Source organism: Argopecten irradians, chromosome 11 (genome assembly GCF_041381155.1).
Source record: "Argopecten irradians isolate NY chromosome 11, Ai_NY, whole genome shotgun sequence".
NCBI classification, from domain to species: Eukaryota; Metazoa; Mollusca; class Bivalvia; order Pectinida; family Pectinidae; genus Argopecten; species Argopecten irradians.
Window position 1 is genome coordinate 38,607,976 of NC_091144.1, and position 20,161 is coordinate 38,628,136.

General features: G+C 35.5%; 1 protein-coding gene across 1 annotated transcript in view; it reads right to left on the reverse strand.

Moving 5' to 3' along the window:
* The window catches only part of LOC138335506 (uncharacterized), a 44,037-nt gene extending 29,347 nt beyond the window's left edge, over positions 1–14,690 (reverse strand). Inside the window, 11 exon segments of the mRNA XM_069284620.1 lie at positions 1,305–1,468; positions 2,101–2,181; positions 2,810–2,848; positions 2,850–3,003; positions 3,417–3,535; positions 4,727–4,785; positions 8,992–9,028; positions 9,347–9,407; positions 9,776–9,823; positions 13,088–13,264; positions 14,612–14,690. Coding sequence (XP_069140721.1) covers positions 1,305–1,468; positions 2,101–2,181; positions 2,810–2,848; positions 2,850–3,003; positions 3,417–3,535; positions 4,727–4,785; positions 8,992–9,028; positions 9,347–9,407; positions 9,776–9,823; positions 13,088–13,236 — 911 coding nt within the window. The 5' untranslated portion in view covers positions 13,237–13,264; positions 14,612–14,690.
* Between the last annotated feature and the right edge of the window lie 5,471 nt (positions 14,691–20,161).

A 20,161-nucleotide genomic window follows, 5' to 3' on the forward strand; every position in this document is an offset into this window, starting at 1 on the left:
ATACTAACCATTACCTTCTTAACAATTTAATTTAAATAAATTTAATGCTTATTTCATCACGCCTGTTGTTTTATGTTTCCCGCCGTTGTCCTAATTACCGCGTGTCGATTGATTATCACTGCGCCAGACGGCAAAAAAGTGTCATGAATCTTCACTGTTAACATAGTTTACACAGGGAATCCTGCATTTGGCTGGTGTTATAGCATCCTCTGAGGCAAGTAATATACAACTGCGTATATTATTATTGTTTTTAAGAAACATTTGATTTTTGTTTCACAAAGGTAGCGAGCCTTTATGTAACGTATTTCAGGAATCTAACAATTATACATGAGTAGCATTTGTGTCTATGCCGTCCCCATATCCTTTTTAATCACAGATAATGAAATGAATCTAACTTTTCTTTTGAAAGTCCATTCCAATTATACAGAAATCCTGTTTTATAATCCAGCATCTGATGAGTGGAATTTACCTAAATTGCAAAGAGTTACCTCCCTTACACCAATAAAGTACAAGGAGAAGCACTACATGTCACTTTCTTAATGATATTTCGAGAGACTGTAAAAAGTTACCTCCCTTACATCAATAATAAACACCTGGATGCTACTAAAGATACCCCTTGCTTTATCAGATGACATGGGGGATAGGACTTAGGCTAAGGTAGCAAAATGGGAACAGGACACTTTTAACCCTATTTCGAGATACTGCAAAGAGTTATCTCCCTTACACCAATAAAGGACAAGGGGAAGCACTACATGTCACTTTCTTAATGATATTTCGAGAGACTGTAAAAAGTTACCTCCCTTACATCAATAATAAACACCTGGATGCTACTAAAGATACCCTTTGCTATATCAGATGACAGGGGGGATAGGACTTAGGCTAAGGTAGCAAAATGAGAACAGGACACTTTTTACCCTATTTCGAGATACTGCAAAGAGTTATCTCCCTTACACCAATGATACTTGAGGCCATAATATCTCAAGAATGCATTCGAACACATTTTGTGTGCCTAGCTACATCAATCTGAAAACATCATCCAAGTGTAAGATGTCATATACATTAAGCTTTATTGTGCTCTTTGGGCAAGATGACAATGTACACGAAAATAATTTTGACGGCTCTTGCTAATTATTTCGTCCCCTGAAATTCACCATCAAGGTTCTAGACGTAGCAATTTGATTGGCCAATTTGAAAGGTCACCAGAATGTGGCCCCTAATTGAATGCTGTCAGATCCTTTATCAAATGTAGTGATAATAAGGATCTGTATTTTAATCAGATTGATTTCGCACAGTAAACAATTTACCTGATTAGTTTCTCCATCAAGGTTCTGTAATCGTCGTGGATTGTACGTAGACTTTGGAGGTGCGACGAGGATGGTGGTGGATAGGACAGGTGCCAGAATTTCTTCATCAGATCGGCGATATGAGCAAATTCTCTTCTCTGCCATTTATCATAGCCCTGAATGTTCTGTAGTAAAACAAGAATTTTTCAATCTCCTAAATCTTGGCATCCTAATTTCTAATAAAAGCAATTTTTTCAAATTTTGGTTTTATTAGGTAAATGTCCTATTAACAGCCAGGGTCATTTAAGCATGTGCCATGTTTGTTGATGAAGGAAAGCCAGAGTACTGGGAGAAAAACCATTGAACAGTGATTAGTACCAGGCAACTGCCCCACTTCTTAATCATAAGAACTTGTGCCCAATCCTCTTTGTCAAATACCAAAGAAAGGCAAATAAAATATGTTTTCATCAACTGCCCCACAAGGGATTCAAACTCGCAGCCCAGAGCTGGAGGGCTTGTGGTAATGTCAGACCATCTTAACCACTCAACAGCTCTACTTTTCCAATAAAAGTTTATATACAGACAAACCTGTGTGTTAAGACCAAGGCGCCAACAAAAAAAAAACAGGTTAAATTGTGTTTAATTTGACCATTTGTGACCCTGAAAAAGTGGCCTTAAAAAGTGGTCTTTATACAGAGCTGACCGCTATGGCAGACAAAGTTTTGAAAGAATAGCTTAGCACTACCACACTAAGGCATCTTACATGTGTCTCATTGGTATTTAGTAGCTCAATCCCCTCTAGGGTGTATTTACTTACTATGAATGTGTCTGGACTGTAGAAAGGATTGCTGTTTTTCTCCAGCGCTGCTAACTGTCCAACTAATTCTTCTGCTAAAATCTGAACGAAAACACTTCCATAAAATACTGGTATTACATGTACAGACATCACGAAATTTGCCAGTCCGACGGACATGTCCGGCAAAATTTAACTCGGACCTCCTATTTTAAAATCTGATCAACCTGGCAAATGTGTAAACTGCATAAGATAGATTAGATAGTCATGAAAACAGCTGCCTGGATACTAATAGAAGGAAGTTATGTTTACTTAAAAAATTCACATATTTTTTTTTTTCAACTTTCGTGATGTCTGCATATATTAATTTTTTTGTGTCAATGACATTTTACCTAGTCTTTACATTATATTTTCCCTTTTCTTCAAACAAATTTTTAGGTTTTGAGGTAAATGAGAAATGTTTTTTTCTTATCAAGTAGTTTGAGCTAATCAGCTTTTGAACAACTTGGTTTCTGGGTCAAGGTTTAGGCTAAGGCCAAAAAAATGATATAATGTCTGTTTAGGGTTACCTAACCGACCCTAATTTTTCACCCAAGACCCTAGTTTTTTTTCTGTACATAAAAGGATACTCCTATTAATAGTTTTACTCTAGGCCAATAATGGACTGATCTAGCGATTGATTTAGATGAGTCTAAATGTATTTCAGGGGTGAATGAGTTTAAACCCGATATACCTTTTCAGCTTGCTTGTTGCCATAGTATGTAGCGAGTTTTTTGTTCGTATTGATGGAATTTTTCTGGAACAAGACAAAAGGCCCTCATCAGAAGCTCTCGTAAAGTTTCCGCCGGAACAACTGACGTATCATCTTGTTCGTCCACACCACTATCATGGGGAGTCGGACTTCGGGCTCGAACGTTGTAGGTGAACCTGAAACAGCAAAATGTTAAAAATAATCATAATTCTGAATTAAATTAAATTACATCCAAACATCAAAAAAATATTTGCATTCAAATTTGATCATTTTTGAAATGAAGACATTTAATATTCATTGTCCATTTGAGCATAAGTTGATTTCTTCAAGACTTTTTAAGAATTTTGATAAATAATTTTTTCTTTTTTATTTTATTCAAAATTTCAAATAAAGAATTTGCAGTTTTTGCGCTAGAATTGATAGCTATATAACTTTTTAAGAAAACAGTGTTTTATATTTGTGAATATTATTTTTTGTTTTGTTTTATTCTAGATTATATTTAAAAAATAGTTTACAATATTTTAGCAGGAATTGATTACCACATATTTTTTTTTCATATTTTGATATTTATGTGGTGAAAAATCGTTACTTTTTGTTGGTGTCGATAGGTGTGAAGACTGGAGAGGGAGACAAAGCTGACGGTGGTTCAGGCGCTCCGAGGACGGGGAGGGACGCACACATGTACGCTAACCAAAACACACGTAACTCCTGTAAACATGATTGACAGGTTAGTGATGAACAAAGTCCTATATATTTCTGTTTATCTGTTGAACCCTTATTACTTATTTTTAGGGGCTGCGGTGGCCGAGTGGTTTATATGTCTGGACATACAAGACCTCCACCTTTGGGTCGAAAGTTCAAATCCCAAGTGGGGCAGTTGCAAAGTACTGACTGCTGGTCAGTGGTTTTTCTCCTGGTATTCCTGCTTTCCTCCATCAATTAACTTGGCATGTCCTTAAATGACCCTGGTTGTTGATAGGACATTTCATTATTTATGAATTACGAATCATCTCCAAGTTTGGACAAGATCGGTGAGATCTATAACCTAACCCAAACCTTTTAAAATTACATGTATATGTTAAAATATAAACTATATTTAATTTTCATTTATTAAGAAACAAGTTATGCAACTTATACAAATCATTTTTGATGGCCTGGATGCAAGCCCGCGAGGGGTCTTAATAGTGGGAGGAAACCGGAGTGCCCTGATTATGACAAAACCCACGTGATTGGGAAGGTGATCCCTGACCTTTTCACGTCCGTGCCGGGGATTGAACCCCGGCCGGCTAGGTGAAAGATAAGTAGCTCAACCACTTCACCTCCCGATCTCTCTATTTAGTTATATGTTGAAATGAACATCTTAGTGAAAATAAATTACATGTAATTATATTTTCTTCCGAAAAAAAAAAAATTCCTAGAAGGAAAACACTTCTACGATTCAGTTTAAATATATCAATGATTTTATTATGAAAATGTCTCTTTATAAACAAATGGGCGCAATAAAAACTTCAATATACACATTTTGTAATTGGGTGTAAAATCCTTTCTTTTCATGTAAAAGTTCATTTATTTGGTTAAAACTCTATAACACATTTCAGATACGGTATAAGCCAGGTATTTTTGCGGGGATGATATTTTTTGCGATTTCGAGGGACATTGCTAGGATCGCAAAAATTTCATCCGCAAAATATTGAAAAATGGTTGAATAAAATCACAAAAATTTAAAATCGTTATTACATGATTTTCGTTTTTCAGATCAAATTGCAAAAGCTTTGGTCCGCGATCATAACCATCTATATGGTAAGTTCCAATAGCTCTCCCATCTGAAACTTGTCATAAAGTTTGTTACTATCTATCAAAAAATTTTGAGAAGCGATATATATAGTAAATCAATCATACCAGTTCGTCTAGTTCATTCACTCGAGCGCTGTTGTCTGTTGCCGTTTTCATCATGGCACCTACAAAAAAATAAATATTTACAGCAACACTATATTATTAACTCATTCACCCCTCAAAATTCATAATGAACTATTACTGCATTTGAATTCATCTTTTGGAAGAGTTAAAATGTGTCTTCATGAGGGGTGAATGAGTTTACAAGCAGTGACTGTAATATGACCATGACAAGCTTGTGAGCATTAACGAGCTAAATTATATGCAGCTATCAGCTTTAAGTAAGTTAATTGTAAGTTAATTAAAACAAGGACATAGTCATTCAGATCCCCCGCCAATGGAGATATCAAAGCTGAAGTAAGTTTGATTGTGGAGACTTATGTGTATGAAAAACAAGAGGCCCAGAGGGCCTGTATCGCTCACCTGGTTTGTAATGCCAAATAATTTTCTGAATACAGGTTCATTGTTTCTTTTCTGAAGGAATTTTAATATTTACCTCTATTTCCCCTATTGGGCCCCACCTCTCCTACCCCCGGGGGATCAGAGCCAAAATTTATACAAGTTCTGTTCCCCTTCCCCCAAGGATATTTCTGGCCAAATTTGGTTACAATCCATGCAGAACTCTATGAGAAGAAGTGATTTAAAGGATTTACCTCTATTTCCCCTATTGGGCCCCGCCCCTCCTGCCCCCGGGGGGTCAGAGCCAAAATTTATACAAGTTCTGTTCTCCTACCCCCAAGGATGTTTGTGGCCAAATTTAGTTACAATCCATACAAAACTCTTGGACAATTAAGTAGCAATTTAAAGAATTTACCTATAATTCCCCTATTGGGCCCCGCCCCTCCTGCCCCGGGGACCAGAGCCAAAATTTTTACAAACTCAGTTCTTATTCTCCCAAGGATATTTCTGGCCAAATTTGGTTACATTCCATGCAGAACTCTATGACTAGTAGCGAATTATAGGATTTACCTCTATTTCCCCTATTGGCCCCACCCCTCCTGCCCCCAGGGGACCAGAGCAAAAATTTATACAAGTTCTGTTCCCCTTCCCCCAAGGATGTTTCTGGCCAAATTTGGTTACAATCCATGCAGAACTCTATGAGAAGAAGTGATTTAAAGGATTTACCTCTATTTCCCCTATTGGGCCCCGCCCCTCCTGCCCCCAGGGGGTCAGAGCCAAAATTTATACAAGTTCTGTTCCCCTACCCCCACGGATGTTTGTGGCCAAATTTGGTTACAATCCATGTAGAACTCTAGGACAAGTAGCGATTGATAGAATTTACCTCTATTTCCCCTATTGGGCCCTGCCCCTCCTGCCCCCTGGGGGTCAGAGCCAAAATTTATACAAGTTCTGTTCTCCTACCCCCAAGGATGTTTGTGGCCAAATTTAGTTACAATCCATACAAAACTCTTGGACAATTAAGTAGCAATTTATAGAATTTACCTATAATTCCCCTATTGGGCCCCGCCCCTCCTGCCCCGGGGACCAGAGCCAAAATTTTTACAAACTCAGTTCTTATTCTCCCAAGGATATTTCTGGCCAAATTTGGTTACATTCCATGCAGAACTCTATGACTAGTAGCGAATTAAAGGATTTACCTCTATTTCCCCTATTGGGCCCCGCCCCTCCTGCCCCCAGGGGACCAGAGCAAAAATTTATACAAGTTCTGTTCCCCTTCCCCCAAGGATGTTTCTGGCCAAATTTGGTTACAATCCATGCAGAACTCTACGACTAGTAGCAATTTATAGGATTTACCTCTATTTCCCCTATTGGGCCCCGCCCCTCCTGCCCCCGGGGGGTCAGAGCCAAAATTTATACAAGTTCTGTTCCCCTTCCCCCACGGATGTTTGTGGCCAAATTTGGTTACAATCCATGTAGAACTCTATGACAAGTAGCGATTTAAAGGATTTACCTCTATTTCCCATATTGGGCCCCGCCCCTCCTGCCCCCGGGGGGTCAGAGCCAAAATGTATACAAGTTCTGTTCCCCTTCCCCCAAGGATGTTTGTGGCAAAATTTAGTTACAATCGATGTAGAACTCTATGACTAATAGCGAATTAAAGGATTTACCTCTATTTCCCCTATTGGGCCCCACCCCTCCAGCCCCCGGGGGGCAAGAGCCAAAATTTATACAAGTTCTGTTCCCCTTCCCCCAAGGATGTTTGTGGCCAAATTTTGTTACATTCCATTCAGAACTCTATGACAAGTAGCGATTTAAAGGATTTACCTATATTTCCCCTATTGGGCCCCGCCCCTCCAGCCCCCGGGGGGTCAGAGCCAAAATTTATACAAGTTCTGTTCCCCTTCCCCAAAGGATGTTTGTGGCCAAATTTGGTTACAATCCATGTAGAACTCTATGACAAGTAGCGATTTAAAGGATTTACCTCTATTTCCCCTATTGGGCCCCGCCCCTCCTGCCCCCGGGGGGTCAGAGCCAAAATTTATACAAGTTCTGTTCCCCTTCCCCCAAGGATGTTTGTGGCAAAATTTAGTTACAATCCATGTAGAACTCTATGACTAGTAGCGATTTAAAGGATTTACCTCTATTTCCCCTATTGGGCTCCGCCCCTCCTGCCCCCGGGGGGTCAGAGCCAAAATTTATACAAGTTCTGTTCCCCTTCCCCCAAGGATGTTTGTGGCCAAATTTGGTTACATTCCATTCAGAACTCTATGACAAGTAGCGATTTAAAGGATTTACCTCTATTTCCCCTATTGGGCCCCGCCCCTCCTGCCCCCGGGGTGTCAGAGCCAAAATTTATACAAGTTCTGTTCCCCCTCCCCCAAGGATGTTTGTGGCCAAATTTGGTTACAATCCATGCAGAACTCTATGACTAGTAGCGATTTAAAGGAAATGTTGACGGACAGACGGACGGACGGACGGACGGACGGACGGACGGACGACGGACGACGGACGACGGACGCCGCGCCATGACATAAGCTCACCGGCCCTTCGGGCCAGGTGAGCTAAAAAACAGGAAAAGGGAAGTTGAGCTAAAGAAAGATGGAGTATAATTCAAGTACCGGGTAGAGCGGGGCTGCAATTGTTGAATCAGGTATACAGCCTTGACATCTATATTAGACTATATACACAAAGATGGGTGGAGTTTTGCAAAGTAACATTTACCATTTACCATATTTTCAGCAATGTTTCCATGGTAACGGAAAAAGTGCAAAAAATGAAAACCTAAAAATAGCAAAAGGTACTACTAGACCATAAAAAGAATGTGTCTATGAAGTTTCGTGGAAATATCTCTGCTGGTTTTAGAGTAATGCTCCGGAAATGAACCTGGTACAAAAATATGATATTTTCAGCAATGTTTCTATGGTTACAGAAAAAAGCACAAAAAGTGAAAACCTAATAATAGCAAAAGGCACTACTAGACCATAAGAACAATGTGTCTATGAAGTTTCATGGAAATATCTCCGCTGGTTTTAGAGTTGTGCTCCGGAAACGATTCTTACACAAAAATCTGCCATTTTCAGCAATGTTTCCATGGTTACAGAAAAAAGTACAAAAAGTGAAAACCTTAAAATAGCAAAAGGCACTACAAGACCATAAGACCAATGTGTCTATGAAGTTTCGTGGAAATATCTCTTCTGGTTTTAGAGTTATGCTCCGGAAACGAACCTGGTACAAAAATATGATATTTTCAGCAATGTTTCCATGGTTACGGAAAAAATGCAAAAAATGAAAACCTAAAAATAGCAAATGGCACTACTAGACCATAAGAACAATGTGTGTATGAAGTTTCGTGGAAAAATCTCTTCTGGTTTTAGAGTTATGCTCCGGAAACCATTCGTATGGACGGACAGATGGACTGACAGACGGACGAACGGACGGAACCCATTTGTATATCCCCCGCCAACTTCGTTGGGCGGGGGATAATAATTATTGTCGTTATTTAAGCAAGGATATAAGTGACCCCTGAGGCCAACTCGATTTGCAAAATTCTAAGACGAAAAATCTTCTCCGAATATATTTCAACTGATAGATGTAAGAGCTATCAGAAGCTGAAGAGCCATACATTCATTGGCCAGAAGTTACACAATAAAACCTGTCTATAAAAAACACCCAAGGTACCCAGAGAAAAAGATATTATTAAGTAGGTAGTCTGTATACAGAGGTGGTGGTTAAGATCTATTTGGCAGTATTGACTGAAGTAGAAGATGGCAGATTCAGTTTGGCTCCAGAGAGAGAGAGAATGTTTGCTAAATAGCTAGGAAATAATTCTGGGTGTTGAGTTATCTCCCTTAGACCATAGCGTGTCTTACCTTCTTCAATTCCAGAGTCTCTCCCATCATTCCTCACCTGTTAATTAACAAAAAAATCATAATAAATGAGGATTTTTTTTAAACTAACATAAAATCATAATTAATGAAGATTTTTTTTAAACTGACTAGTGACATAAAATCATAATTAATGAGGATTTTTTAATGAAATAAATTTAAATTCAGACTTCTCTAACACATTGCACAATTCCTGCAGGAGGGCATCCTCAGTACTCCCGTTATAATGATAGCCCAACAATACTTAATTAAGATGGTTCGTTATCAGATAAATATAATAACTATTGATTTCAGTGAGATTGTATGAGTTTATATTATTTAATCGTCAATTTTATATTACCAGTCTGACTTGGTTGAACTTGGCCTTACATCCTGTCAAAGATAGGCAGCACTTTCTCTGTCTGTATAAAGAGATCAAATGAAAAACAATTTTGAAATTAAAATTGAAAAAAAATATTGTCAAAACTTTCTTTCATATATGACTATCCTACCTCAATCTACAACATGTCACATGGTCACAACACATCTATGGGGACCAAAGAATTTACTTCATTATAAAAACTTTGTTATACACATATTAGAAAAAATTCTTTATAAATCTTGATGGGGAATATCATCTTTCTAAGGTTAACAATTCCTTGTATTAACCACTAAAATGTCAATAATTGTATAATTTTATGAATGTGTTGTATTGTAAATATATTGATGTACCTAAACAGGTTCATTTGAGACAGATAAAAAAGTTTAGGAAAACTTTTTAAAAACTTACTCCAAGTCACCAAAGTATCTGTGTATAGTCTTGGTAGTTTTTCCATGTCTGTAAATATATATGTACAAAATATACAAAATTATTTAAGTCTGTTTTTGTATAATACAGAGTTATCTGCCCTTGCGTGTACGTATTGATTATGATGTCATGTGTTTCTGAGCATAACGTCATACTTTTCTGAGAAAACAACATGAGTTTTGCGCTCAAAATAATGACGTCAAAATGGATACATACCTGCAAGGGAGGTAACTTTGTAATAGACAGAATATAATCAAACTGATAATGCAAGATACAACACATGCATTTGAGATTGTTAAAAAAATGTGAAGTATCATGTTTCAAAAATCAACTCTTGGACACCCCCTGGTAATGGTAGTGCCGTATCCAAGGATGTGGGTAGCCATTTTTCTTTTGCTCTGCTTGGAAACCATTACTTAGGCTAGCTGATCCACATATATAATGCACATAGGTAGATAGACACACTTGTATTCTTTTTAATTTATTTGTCATTTTTCTAACCAATGTTAACGTTGACTTCAACTTTGTTAAAACATTGTGCTTCAAAAGCTTACTTCAAACCTCCAGTCGTCGACCATATCTCATCAAACATCATTACCCCTAGGTTATTATGCAGTTTTGTAAAAGCAATTCATAGCTTGGGTTTCAGTGACCATCATTTGCTTAATACCAAAGAAGTTAATCCCAGAAGTCAGGGTCAAAGAGATACAACTCGAGAAATCGGTCTCAGCAACCGGTTGTTATACAACTCTGATGGGACCAAAATGACCGGTCGTTAGCCATATTTAAGGCAGGTGGTGGTTAGGTACAGTGTTATTTTACAATAAAAATGCACAGGGAGTCTAAACCGAGTCAAAATAGAAAGGTTGTCATTATAAACAGGTTTTCATTTTATACAGGCAGTCGTTAGAGCAGGTTTAACTGCGCTTTTACATCATTTTTGTAATCCTTTTGATATTATCGTATACCTAGATATTTTTGGGGGAATTATATTTTCTATGCTATAATCGCGAAAATTTGATCCACGAAATATTGAAAAATGGTTAAATGATATATACCCTTAACTCCATATCGCGAAAATTAAAAACCGATAAAATTGGATTTTCTCGTTTTTAGATCAAATTGCGAAAGTTTTGGTCCGTAAAAATAACCGGTAATACCTTATAAACTAATTTAATGACATGCTATGCACTTATAGCTACCCTATGGTACAAATATCCTGATTATAAATATGTACATGTATATCTGAACATAATGATAAGTTTCTGGCAGCATGCCAGATAACCTTGCAATATGATGATATACTGTGTATTTGTAGATACAGTAGTATTTACTCATGTAATATATATCTCACCGCCGACAGAGCATAAATGATATTCATCATTTGAACAATAATTGGTGTTTAATCGTGTACATATATGCCTAATTAACACGAAAATAATATATAAATAATTTACTTCGCCTTTGGTGCATGCACAGTCAGTACTTTCCATATAGGATATAGTGCCACAGGATTTTTTCAGGATGCAATTAATTATTTTTCATATTTTTAACTTGGAGTAAAATTAGAAGCTCAAACTTTTCAAAAGTGGTAATGGTGTAAAGTAAGTAACTTTTGTAACTGAAGAAAAATACTACATTATCTGCTCCTGTTTTTGATAATGAAAAAATACCATTTGTCAGCGGTGGAGCGTCTCTTTAATAGTATTGTTATCAAATAAATGTAAAAATAAAAATGATTCTGGTAATCTGTAAATAATCATTTTAGCAAAAGTAGTATTGCTAGAGTTTTTTTACAGTAAAAACAGAAATAAATTAACACAGTGATTTAATGTTGCCATTTTAATGTTTGCAATTTATATAAGACTTTGTTAATTTGATGTTTTCTAGATCCTGTTCAGATTGACCACAAACAATCTTATAGTCCAAAATATTGCCACAATTCAGGTAAAAGATTTCAGCTGTGTATTTCTGTTGCTGATAACTTAAGTACAGCATTCACTACTGTAATAACTACCTGCTGAACCTTTAGCACAAGATTTAGTTGTTTTTTTTAAATTGACATGTTCAAAACTTGTAAAACGTTTAAAATGTACATAGAAAATTAGTAAATGGCTGCTATAGAAAACACTACAGGAGAGTTCAACTATCATAAATTCCATCATATATCATGGATACTATATACATGTATAATTAACTTAAGCCAATGGGACCATGGCTAGCACTTTTAGTTATCTGAAACCTGTGTATAAAGACCACCAAAGGAAAACGGGGAAATTGGTCTCTATAGACAGGTGGTCATTATATACAGGTCAATATGTGTTAAAATGGCCATTTGAGACCCTAAGAAAGCAGTCATAATAAGCAGGTGGTCGTTAAGGCAGGATTCGCCCCATATGTATATATTTACATTTTCACTGCAGTCCCACTATGTAACCTTACCAAGCCCAGTTGGTAGTGATATAGACTATGAACTTCAATCGCTTATGATGACATCATTATAATTGTGACGACACAATTGTCGTGCCAGCGATTACAGAAAACGGCTGTTCAAATGGCTGTTCCATCCTTGACGATAACGAATAATTAATTCATTATAGATGCAAAATCCTTTGGTATTTCAACATAAAATTGTAGCCAAATGTATATATAAGCATTGAACGTCATTCAGTTGCCATTCATAGTCAATATGAATGCCAACTGGACAGCGGCAAATCAACATGAAGCGCTAGCGGGTGCTTCATGTTGAATTTGTAGCTGTCCAGTTGGCATTCATATTGGCTATGAATGCCAACTGAATGACGTTCAATGCTTAAATATAATTATATACTATAAAAGTACCGTTGGAACCAACAAACTTAAGTTTTGCAAGTTTCAGTGACCAAATTAAAGTCCAGTTGTAATTTCATTCAGTGTAACTTATTAAAACCCATCCTTGTCTAACATGGAATTATATGGCAAATTTTTCTTTCTTACTTTGTAATGATTAAAACCTGTATAATCCAGAAACCTGGCTATAACAACCAATAAAGCTGATCTCATCGACATTCGGCTTAGACAAGTAACACTGTATTCCGTCTGTGCATATTCACAGAGTTACCTCCCTTGTGGTTAAGTAACCATTGTGATGTCATTATTTTGTATGCAAAACTCGAGTTGTTTACTCTAAAAAGTATGACGTTACGCTCGTAAATACATGACTTCACAATCAATACCTACCCGCAAGGGCATATAACTCTGTAATATGCAAAGACGGAATAAAATTTTAAATCAATCATAATTTGTGATCCTCACCTGAGGAGCCTGCTACCAAGATCAGGTGTGTGGTCGTTACTGTCTGTCAGATCTAGGCGAGTCCACAATCTCTCCTCACTCTCCGATACCTGCTGTAACACCACTTTGGGTTTCAGCAGCTGAGGGGCGGGAGTCTTTGGTTTAGCCATCGCGATACACAATCTACTTCAGCATCATCTACAACAAATAAAACAACAATTTTGAATGAGCATTGATAAACCTTAATAAGATTCAACTGAAATTTTTTCAGTTTAGATATAGATGGGGTTGTGGTAGCCGAGTGGTTAAGATGTCTCGACATATTACCACAAGCAATCTACCTCAGTGTACCCCAGTAGTTTTTCTCCAAGTACTCCGGCTTTCTTCCACCACATCAACCTGGCATGTCAATGTGTTCAGTAAAGCAGGTCAATACTATCAATTTTCAATTTGTCATTGATTGAAGTACTGCAACGTTTTGATGGTTAATAAAAAAAATCCAGAGTACCAAGGGAAAAACCAACTGGCTATCATGTTATCAACATGTAACCATAAGCCTGATAAAATTATTATATATGTCTATCACAAAAACTGGTAGATATACAATCTGATAAAACACATACCGTATTCGGCCCAATAAGTGCCCTTCCCCCTTTTTTTAGGCTTCAATTTCACTTACTTTAAATTTTATGCAGACTAAAAATATGAAAACGTTGTTGGTTTTCTTACCAATTTGTTTTGAAAATTGATTTATGGCTAAATTTGTAGAATAATTTTATGAAAGGCAAGTCCAAATTTGTTTCTATTAAGCGCCCCCTGGGTGATTCACTGTTTTAAACGCCATGGGGGCTTATTGGGTCAAATAAGGTACTTGTAAATTATCAAGGATCTTACATGAATGGTTATACATGTACTATAATGTAAACATGGAAATTTACATATGGAGAAATATAGCCCGCTGATAGCCCGGAAAACTTTCAATGTGGATGAAAATGCCAGGGAAAGAATTTGATTATTGAATAAGTGATGGAGTATGGAAAATTGCAATCCGGACAGGCTGGGCTGGTGAATAAAGTGTCCGGATTATCAAGAATCCTTCCATCCTTGATATTTCAAGGGTTACTATCACTGTCGTTATATATCCATGTTAATATCCATATCATTTCATAGTAAAACTGCCTTTGGATTTGCTATGACGTATTCCAGGGGTGGGTATAACATAAGTGATAGTAACCCCTGGAGTATCGAGGATGGGGTCCCTAGGTATGTGTCAACCTCACTTAAAACAAGGTTTAGTCGAAGCAGATGTGAAAAATGCAAAGACAAACCTGACGCTAACCTTGGACCACCTAAACACATAAAATGATTGCTCTAATAACTGACCACCAGCGATTAACCCAACTTAGAACCACTATAATACTATTTCACAGTTATTAGTACATTTATATTTAAAAAATGGTTAAAAACAGACAATTTAGGAAATAATGTTACAATTTAAATATTATGTACATATATATCTACATTATCAATTATTTCATTTCATACCTGGTAGGTTGAAGATATAGATATGGACAGCCAATACAACAGATGTAGGTATTATCTATAGTATACATGTACATGTATAGATATACCAGAAGATAGGGGATATTAAGTGAGACATAATAGGCATTACCTAATATGCATGGTCAGTTCAATGTATAACTGATTTATGCCGTATCTTATCCAGAATAATATAATCATCTCCAGGGTTTGTGTTGGGTGTTCCCTAAATCGGGTCCTTCCCAGATAAAATGGGGTCCCTTGTGTAATTTGAGTGGAGTTTCAGACAGAAATTGGGGTTTGTTTTTTTTTATTTTCTATGCTTAAAAAGGATATGATTGGGGACAGCTTGATAGCAAATCCTGATCTTAATATTTCTATTTTATAAGCCTCTTTATAAGAGGAGCATTTCTAGCATTTTTAAAGTGGTTTCTTTATGTTTAGTTTTGTTTATTTTGGTGGGTGAGTGATTAACTCACTCATCCCTCAGATTTCATAATGGACTGGTCTAGTCTTTGATTAAGAAGAGTCTAAATGTGTCTACAGGGGTGAATGAGTTAAGGTGTTATGACATATTACATTTATATATCTCCACCTTTGGGTTTTGAGTTTGAATGTGGGGAAGTTACCATATAAACCGACTGTAAGTTGGTGGTTTTTTGCCGAGTACTCCAGTTTCCCTTCACTTCTTAAGCCTTGAATGTCCTTAAATGAATCTTGATGGAGGAAAACCTAAGTACCAGGGAAAAAAACACTGGTCAGCAGTCAGTACCTGGCAACTGCCCTACATGTGAAATGCATTGCTAATTGATATTGCCAAAAGTGAAATGCTTATAGGTATATCGTTATATGGGAAATACCCATTACTAAATGAGAAGTGTTGATGTATTATGAATCCATAAATACAATGTACTGTACCGGCAACATTTTTTCCACTTTGTAATAGAGTATCATTGTGATGCATAAAGCAACTAAAAATGATTTTTATAGACAGATATTTTGCTTTCTGCATTTAGCCTTTGGAAACATCGCAATTAACATTTTACATATATATTTAAAGCAAAAAAAAAACATTTAGCTCAAAGCAATTTGTATTAAGCATTTCTAGTTTCAATTTACAGTATGTTTTCTGAATATTTCTAGTCATCGCCATGGGTTCTGATTTGAATAAATATGGTATAAATATAGGATAACAGTAAGTTTAAAAATAAGGTGATCATCTAATCTTCAATGCATTATCACCAAATACACTTGTTTATATTTTTAGAACTTTTATTCATTTAGAATCATACCAGATAGCCTACATAAAAAATATATAGGTCACCTGTATTATCAATAACTATGACCCAATACTGTCACCCCAGCGTTTGCATCCCAATATAAACCTAAGATTTTGATTTTTTTTTTAAACATACCTGTTACTGAGTATACAAACCACATCCTCCAATATTCAATAAAGGTCTAGGAGTACAAGCCATTGTATATATATAAAAATTTTCTTTTATCCATTTTTTATTTTATCAAAACTTTTATTAAAATTTCAGCGACAAGTCTTTATAGGCTAATAAGAAATATCATCTACATATTCTCATCTGATTTGGTATATATATAGAATATAATAAACATTCACTGGAGGTAATGAAAAATACGGATGCATGGCTTGGTTGGTTAATTAGATTACCATTGTATTAAAAGCTAGCTAGGGTAATTTAAGGATTGCCAACAGTGTATGCAGTATGATGTGTGTGCATGTTTTGGGAGACTGCAGTATGTTTGTCTCTTTGTGAAAGTGAATTTTTATTTTGTCTTTGCTAATTACAGAGTTAGCTCCCTTGCAGGTAGGTACATGTATCTATCGTTACATCATTATTGTGTCTCTGAAAAGTATGATGTTACGCTCGTAAAACGTGACATCACAAATCAATAGCTGCCCGCAAGGGCAGACAACTCTGTAATATGTAACTACAGAATAGTGCAAGTCTAGCAAAATAAAAGTCTTGTTTCATTTTGTTTGATTGTGACAACAATTGATATACCCCTGTAAGACCTTGTACAAACTGATTAAAAATACAAGTAAAACTTTACTACATGTGATTATAACCTTACCTAATGACTACTTACTTTGTTTTTACTTTTAAAGGGACATGAACCTAAATAAAACTTGAAATCTTTCTTCTTTAGTATGTCTGTCTGTCTGTATTTATGTGAGTGTGTGTGTATGTGTGTGTATGTGTGAGAGAGAGAGAGAGAGTGAGAGCATGCATATATGTGCATTATGGTTTGCTATTAATGGTTAATATATGTTTTTATGGATGTCTCATAACGTACAATTTGATGTTCTTAAGTATTGTGAATGAGTGCATATGCAAGTGTTTGTGTGTTAGTGTCCATTTATATATACTGTGTAAAATGTTCGAAAATTAAAAATTAAAAAAAAAAAAACTTGAAAGTTTGAAAACTTGAGTAAATGCATACATTCATGACATGTCAGATATACCACCCTTTTCCATGTTTTAGATAAGCAAACATCGTAACGAAAACACTTAAAAGCATCTGAAAGTCATATCTTAACATACAAAACAACTTAATTTGGGTTAATATCCCTTTAATCTATAGGTACTCATGCTATCACTGATGTTTGACTTAAGAAATACGACATGTCATATCCACTGTTTCAATAACCTCTTGCTCCTGAGGTTAAAAACTAGGTCGATGTATAAATAGCTACCATATTTAAACAATGACAAATACATCCTTTCCAAGATAGAAATTGGTATTTCCATGAATATGTAAGATATTTATAAACTCCTTTTGTATGGGATGACACATAGGAAATCTGCATTTCGTTTTTTTAATCATAATTCACAGGGGCAAACAAAGCGGAAACAAGCTATAGTAACATATATTCTGTCAATTTTTATTCTTTTGTCATATTGGCACATATGTATGTATATTAGACACTAATTCATAAAGATGTGTTTTTATTTTTCCATATATTTATGCACCATGAGCTTTATGGGTGCCTTTTTAATTTTAATACTATTTTCTGTGATAATCTGACTGTGATATCCATTATGATAATACATGTAGCACTGTAATATGTATTGTTTATGATATATTCCATGTTTTAAATATTGTATATTTTTATGTCGACCACTTGAAAGACGAGTCTCTGACTCAAAGTGTTATCGACTCTAAATAAAGTTATTATTATTATCATTATTATTAAACAAGCATACATATCATATTACACACCAAGCTAGCTATGATTTATAATCTAAATTTAAAAAGAGAGGAACTTCTTATAATATTCTTGGTTTTAAAAATAACAAAACTAATAATTTGAATTTTTAAAGATGCTCCATCGCTGACAAATGGTATTTTTTCACTATCAAAAACAGGAGCAGACGATTTAGTATTTTTCTTCAGTTACAAAAGTTACTTACTTTACACCATTACCACCATTGAAAAGTTTGAGCTTCTTATTTTACTTCAAGTTAAAAATATGACAAATAATTAATTGCATCCCGAAAAAATTCCGTGTCACTATATCCTATATGGAAGGAAGTACTGATTGCGCATGCACCAAAGGCAAAATAAATTCTTTTATATTATTTTTTGTGTTAATTAGACATATATATCACGATCAAACGCCAATTATTGTTCAACTGAGGAATATCATTTATGCTCTGTCAGAGGTGGAGCATCTTTAAAGATGGAAAGCTGAGAATAAATCTTAAATCATACTGCCCTGATACAGGTATGTACATGTAATACCATTACAGATTTGAAATACAAATGTACAATTAAACTAACAAATGATTCCTGGATTTTTTTTTCATTTATGTTTGATTTTCTTTCTCAGCCAATCCATCAAACATGAAAATTTTTCACAATTAATCTCTGTAGAATTTTTATTATCAGGAACATCATGTTAATTTTAGCTTAATCTGCAGTATTTTACATTGATCATGGTCAGGAATCTGAACTAAACATATATAGAATGATAAAATCATTCACAAGAGATTTTTAAAAGAAATTATTTAAAATATTTCTATAACAATACTAACAGAATTGAAGTATAATATGTATACAGTTACACAGGAAATATAAAATGAAACAGCTAGCTTTAGACACCCAAGTGAAACGTAGATAAAGCAGAAACCCGACATATTCTTTAAAAGATGGCCCACTACCTTACCGAAACCAAAAATTAAATTTCCTTAAAAACATTTATAACATCAGGAAATATATATCGATGGCCTAAGATGAAGTTACAATACAAAACAAATGCAAGATTTCCTATGTAAACTATGTTTACAGTGAAGATTAATTTTGTTGTTTTGACGTCTGGCGCAGTGATAGTCAACTAAAGCTCGGTAATTAGGACGACGGCGGGAAACATAATACGCCCTTCATTTGACATTTAATTTATTTAGATATAATTGTTCAGAAGATGACGATAGGTGTAGTTTAAACGGTAAGCTAATAACTTTTGCGACTCTACAAAATCATCAATCTCATTTTACATTCCAATTTTAAAAATTAAAAGCCGTTTCGGAAAGGTAGTGGGCCTTTAAAGATGTTCCGCTTATTAAATGTGACTTGCCAGAGAGTACTTCGGCCTACCTCTAGGACAGGTAACAAACTCAGTATGTATATATCATAACTTAAAAAGTATTTCGGCAAGGCTACATTATCACAGTTAACTGTATTACTTAAAATTTTCCAATATGACATAGAATACATTTAACTATTGTTTAATTGAACTGTCAGGTCATTAAATAATCCTGATTTCAGCACCAGTATTCCAAAAAGCCATATCAAGGACGTTGATGAAAGTGAAATTTTATAATTAGGTTAGGGAAAATCACCAACTTGCGCATTAAAAGCAAATGAGCATATCATAGCCCAAGATTGGAGTATGGATTTGTTAATAAATAGTTTCACTTTTTGCTATACTTTCCAAAAAATCACATTGATATATACCGGTATACCAAATTTAATTGCAATCTACTATTTGTGCAGTAGAAAAGTTAGTTACTAAGGAACTTGATACAAGTTTTGTCATAGCATTGTATCGATTTTCAATACTTTCTGGGGTGGTGGTTTAATCTTGTATCCAGTGTCGCGCCCGTGCCGGGGACCCACACCGAGCTTTGGTTATTTTCGTTTTTCTCTAACGAAAACAATTTTTGTACATATATTCTGAGAATTATATTTTATCTTTCCGTGTAAATTATGTTACATGAGATGACTCGGAACTTTATAAACCGCCGATTTCAGTTTGTCATGTGTCATTTGTTTACCCTGCGCTCAAGCGTTGAGTTTCAAGGTTTTATGCAGATTATTTCAAAAGTACTATATCCTGCATGGAATGAAGTAATTGGTTATCAACACGTGCGTTTTATATGGTCAATAGAGTTGTCTACCCTTAGCGCAGGCGCGTCTCAGGTAAACGAATGAGATCAACAAGGCCCGCGCTAGTAGACACGGTTACAAAAAAGGCAGAATTTGTAATGAAAGGATTTGTACTTTATGTTGAAATATGTATAT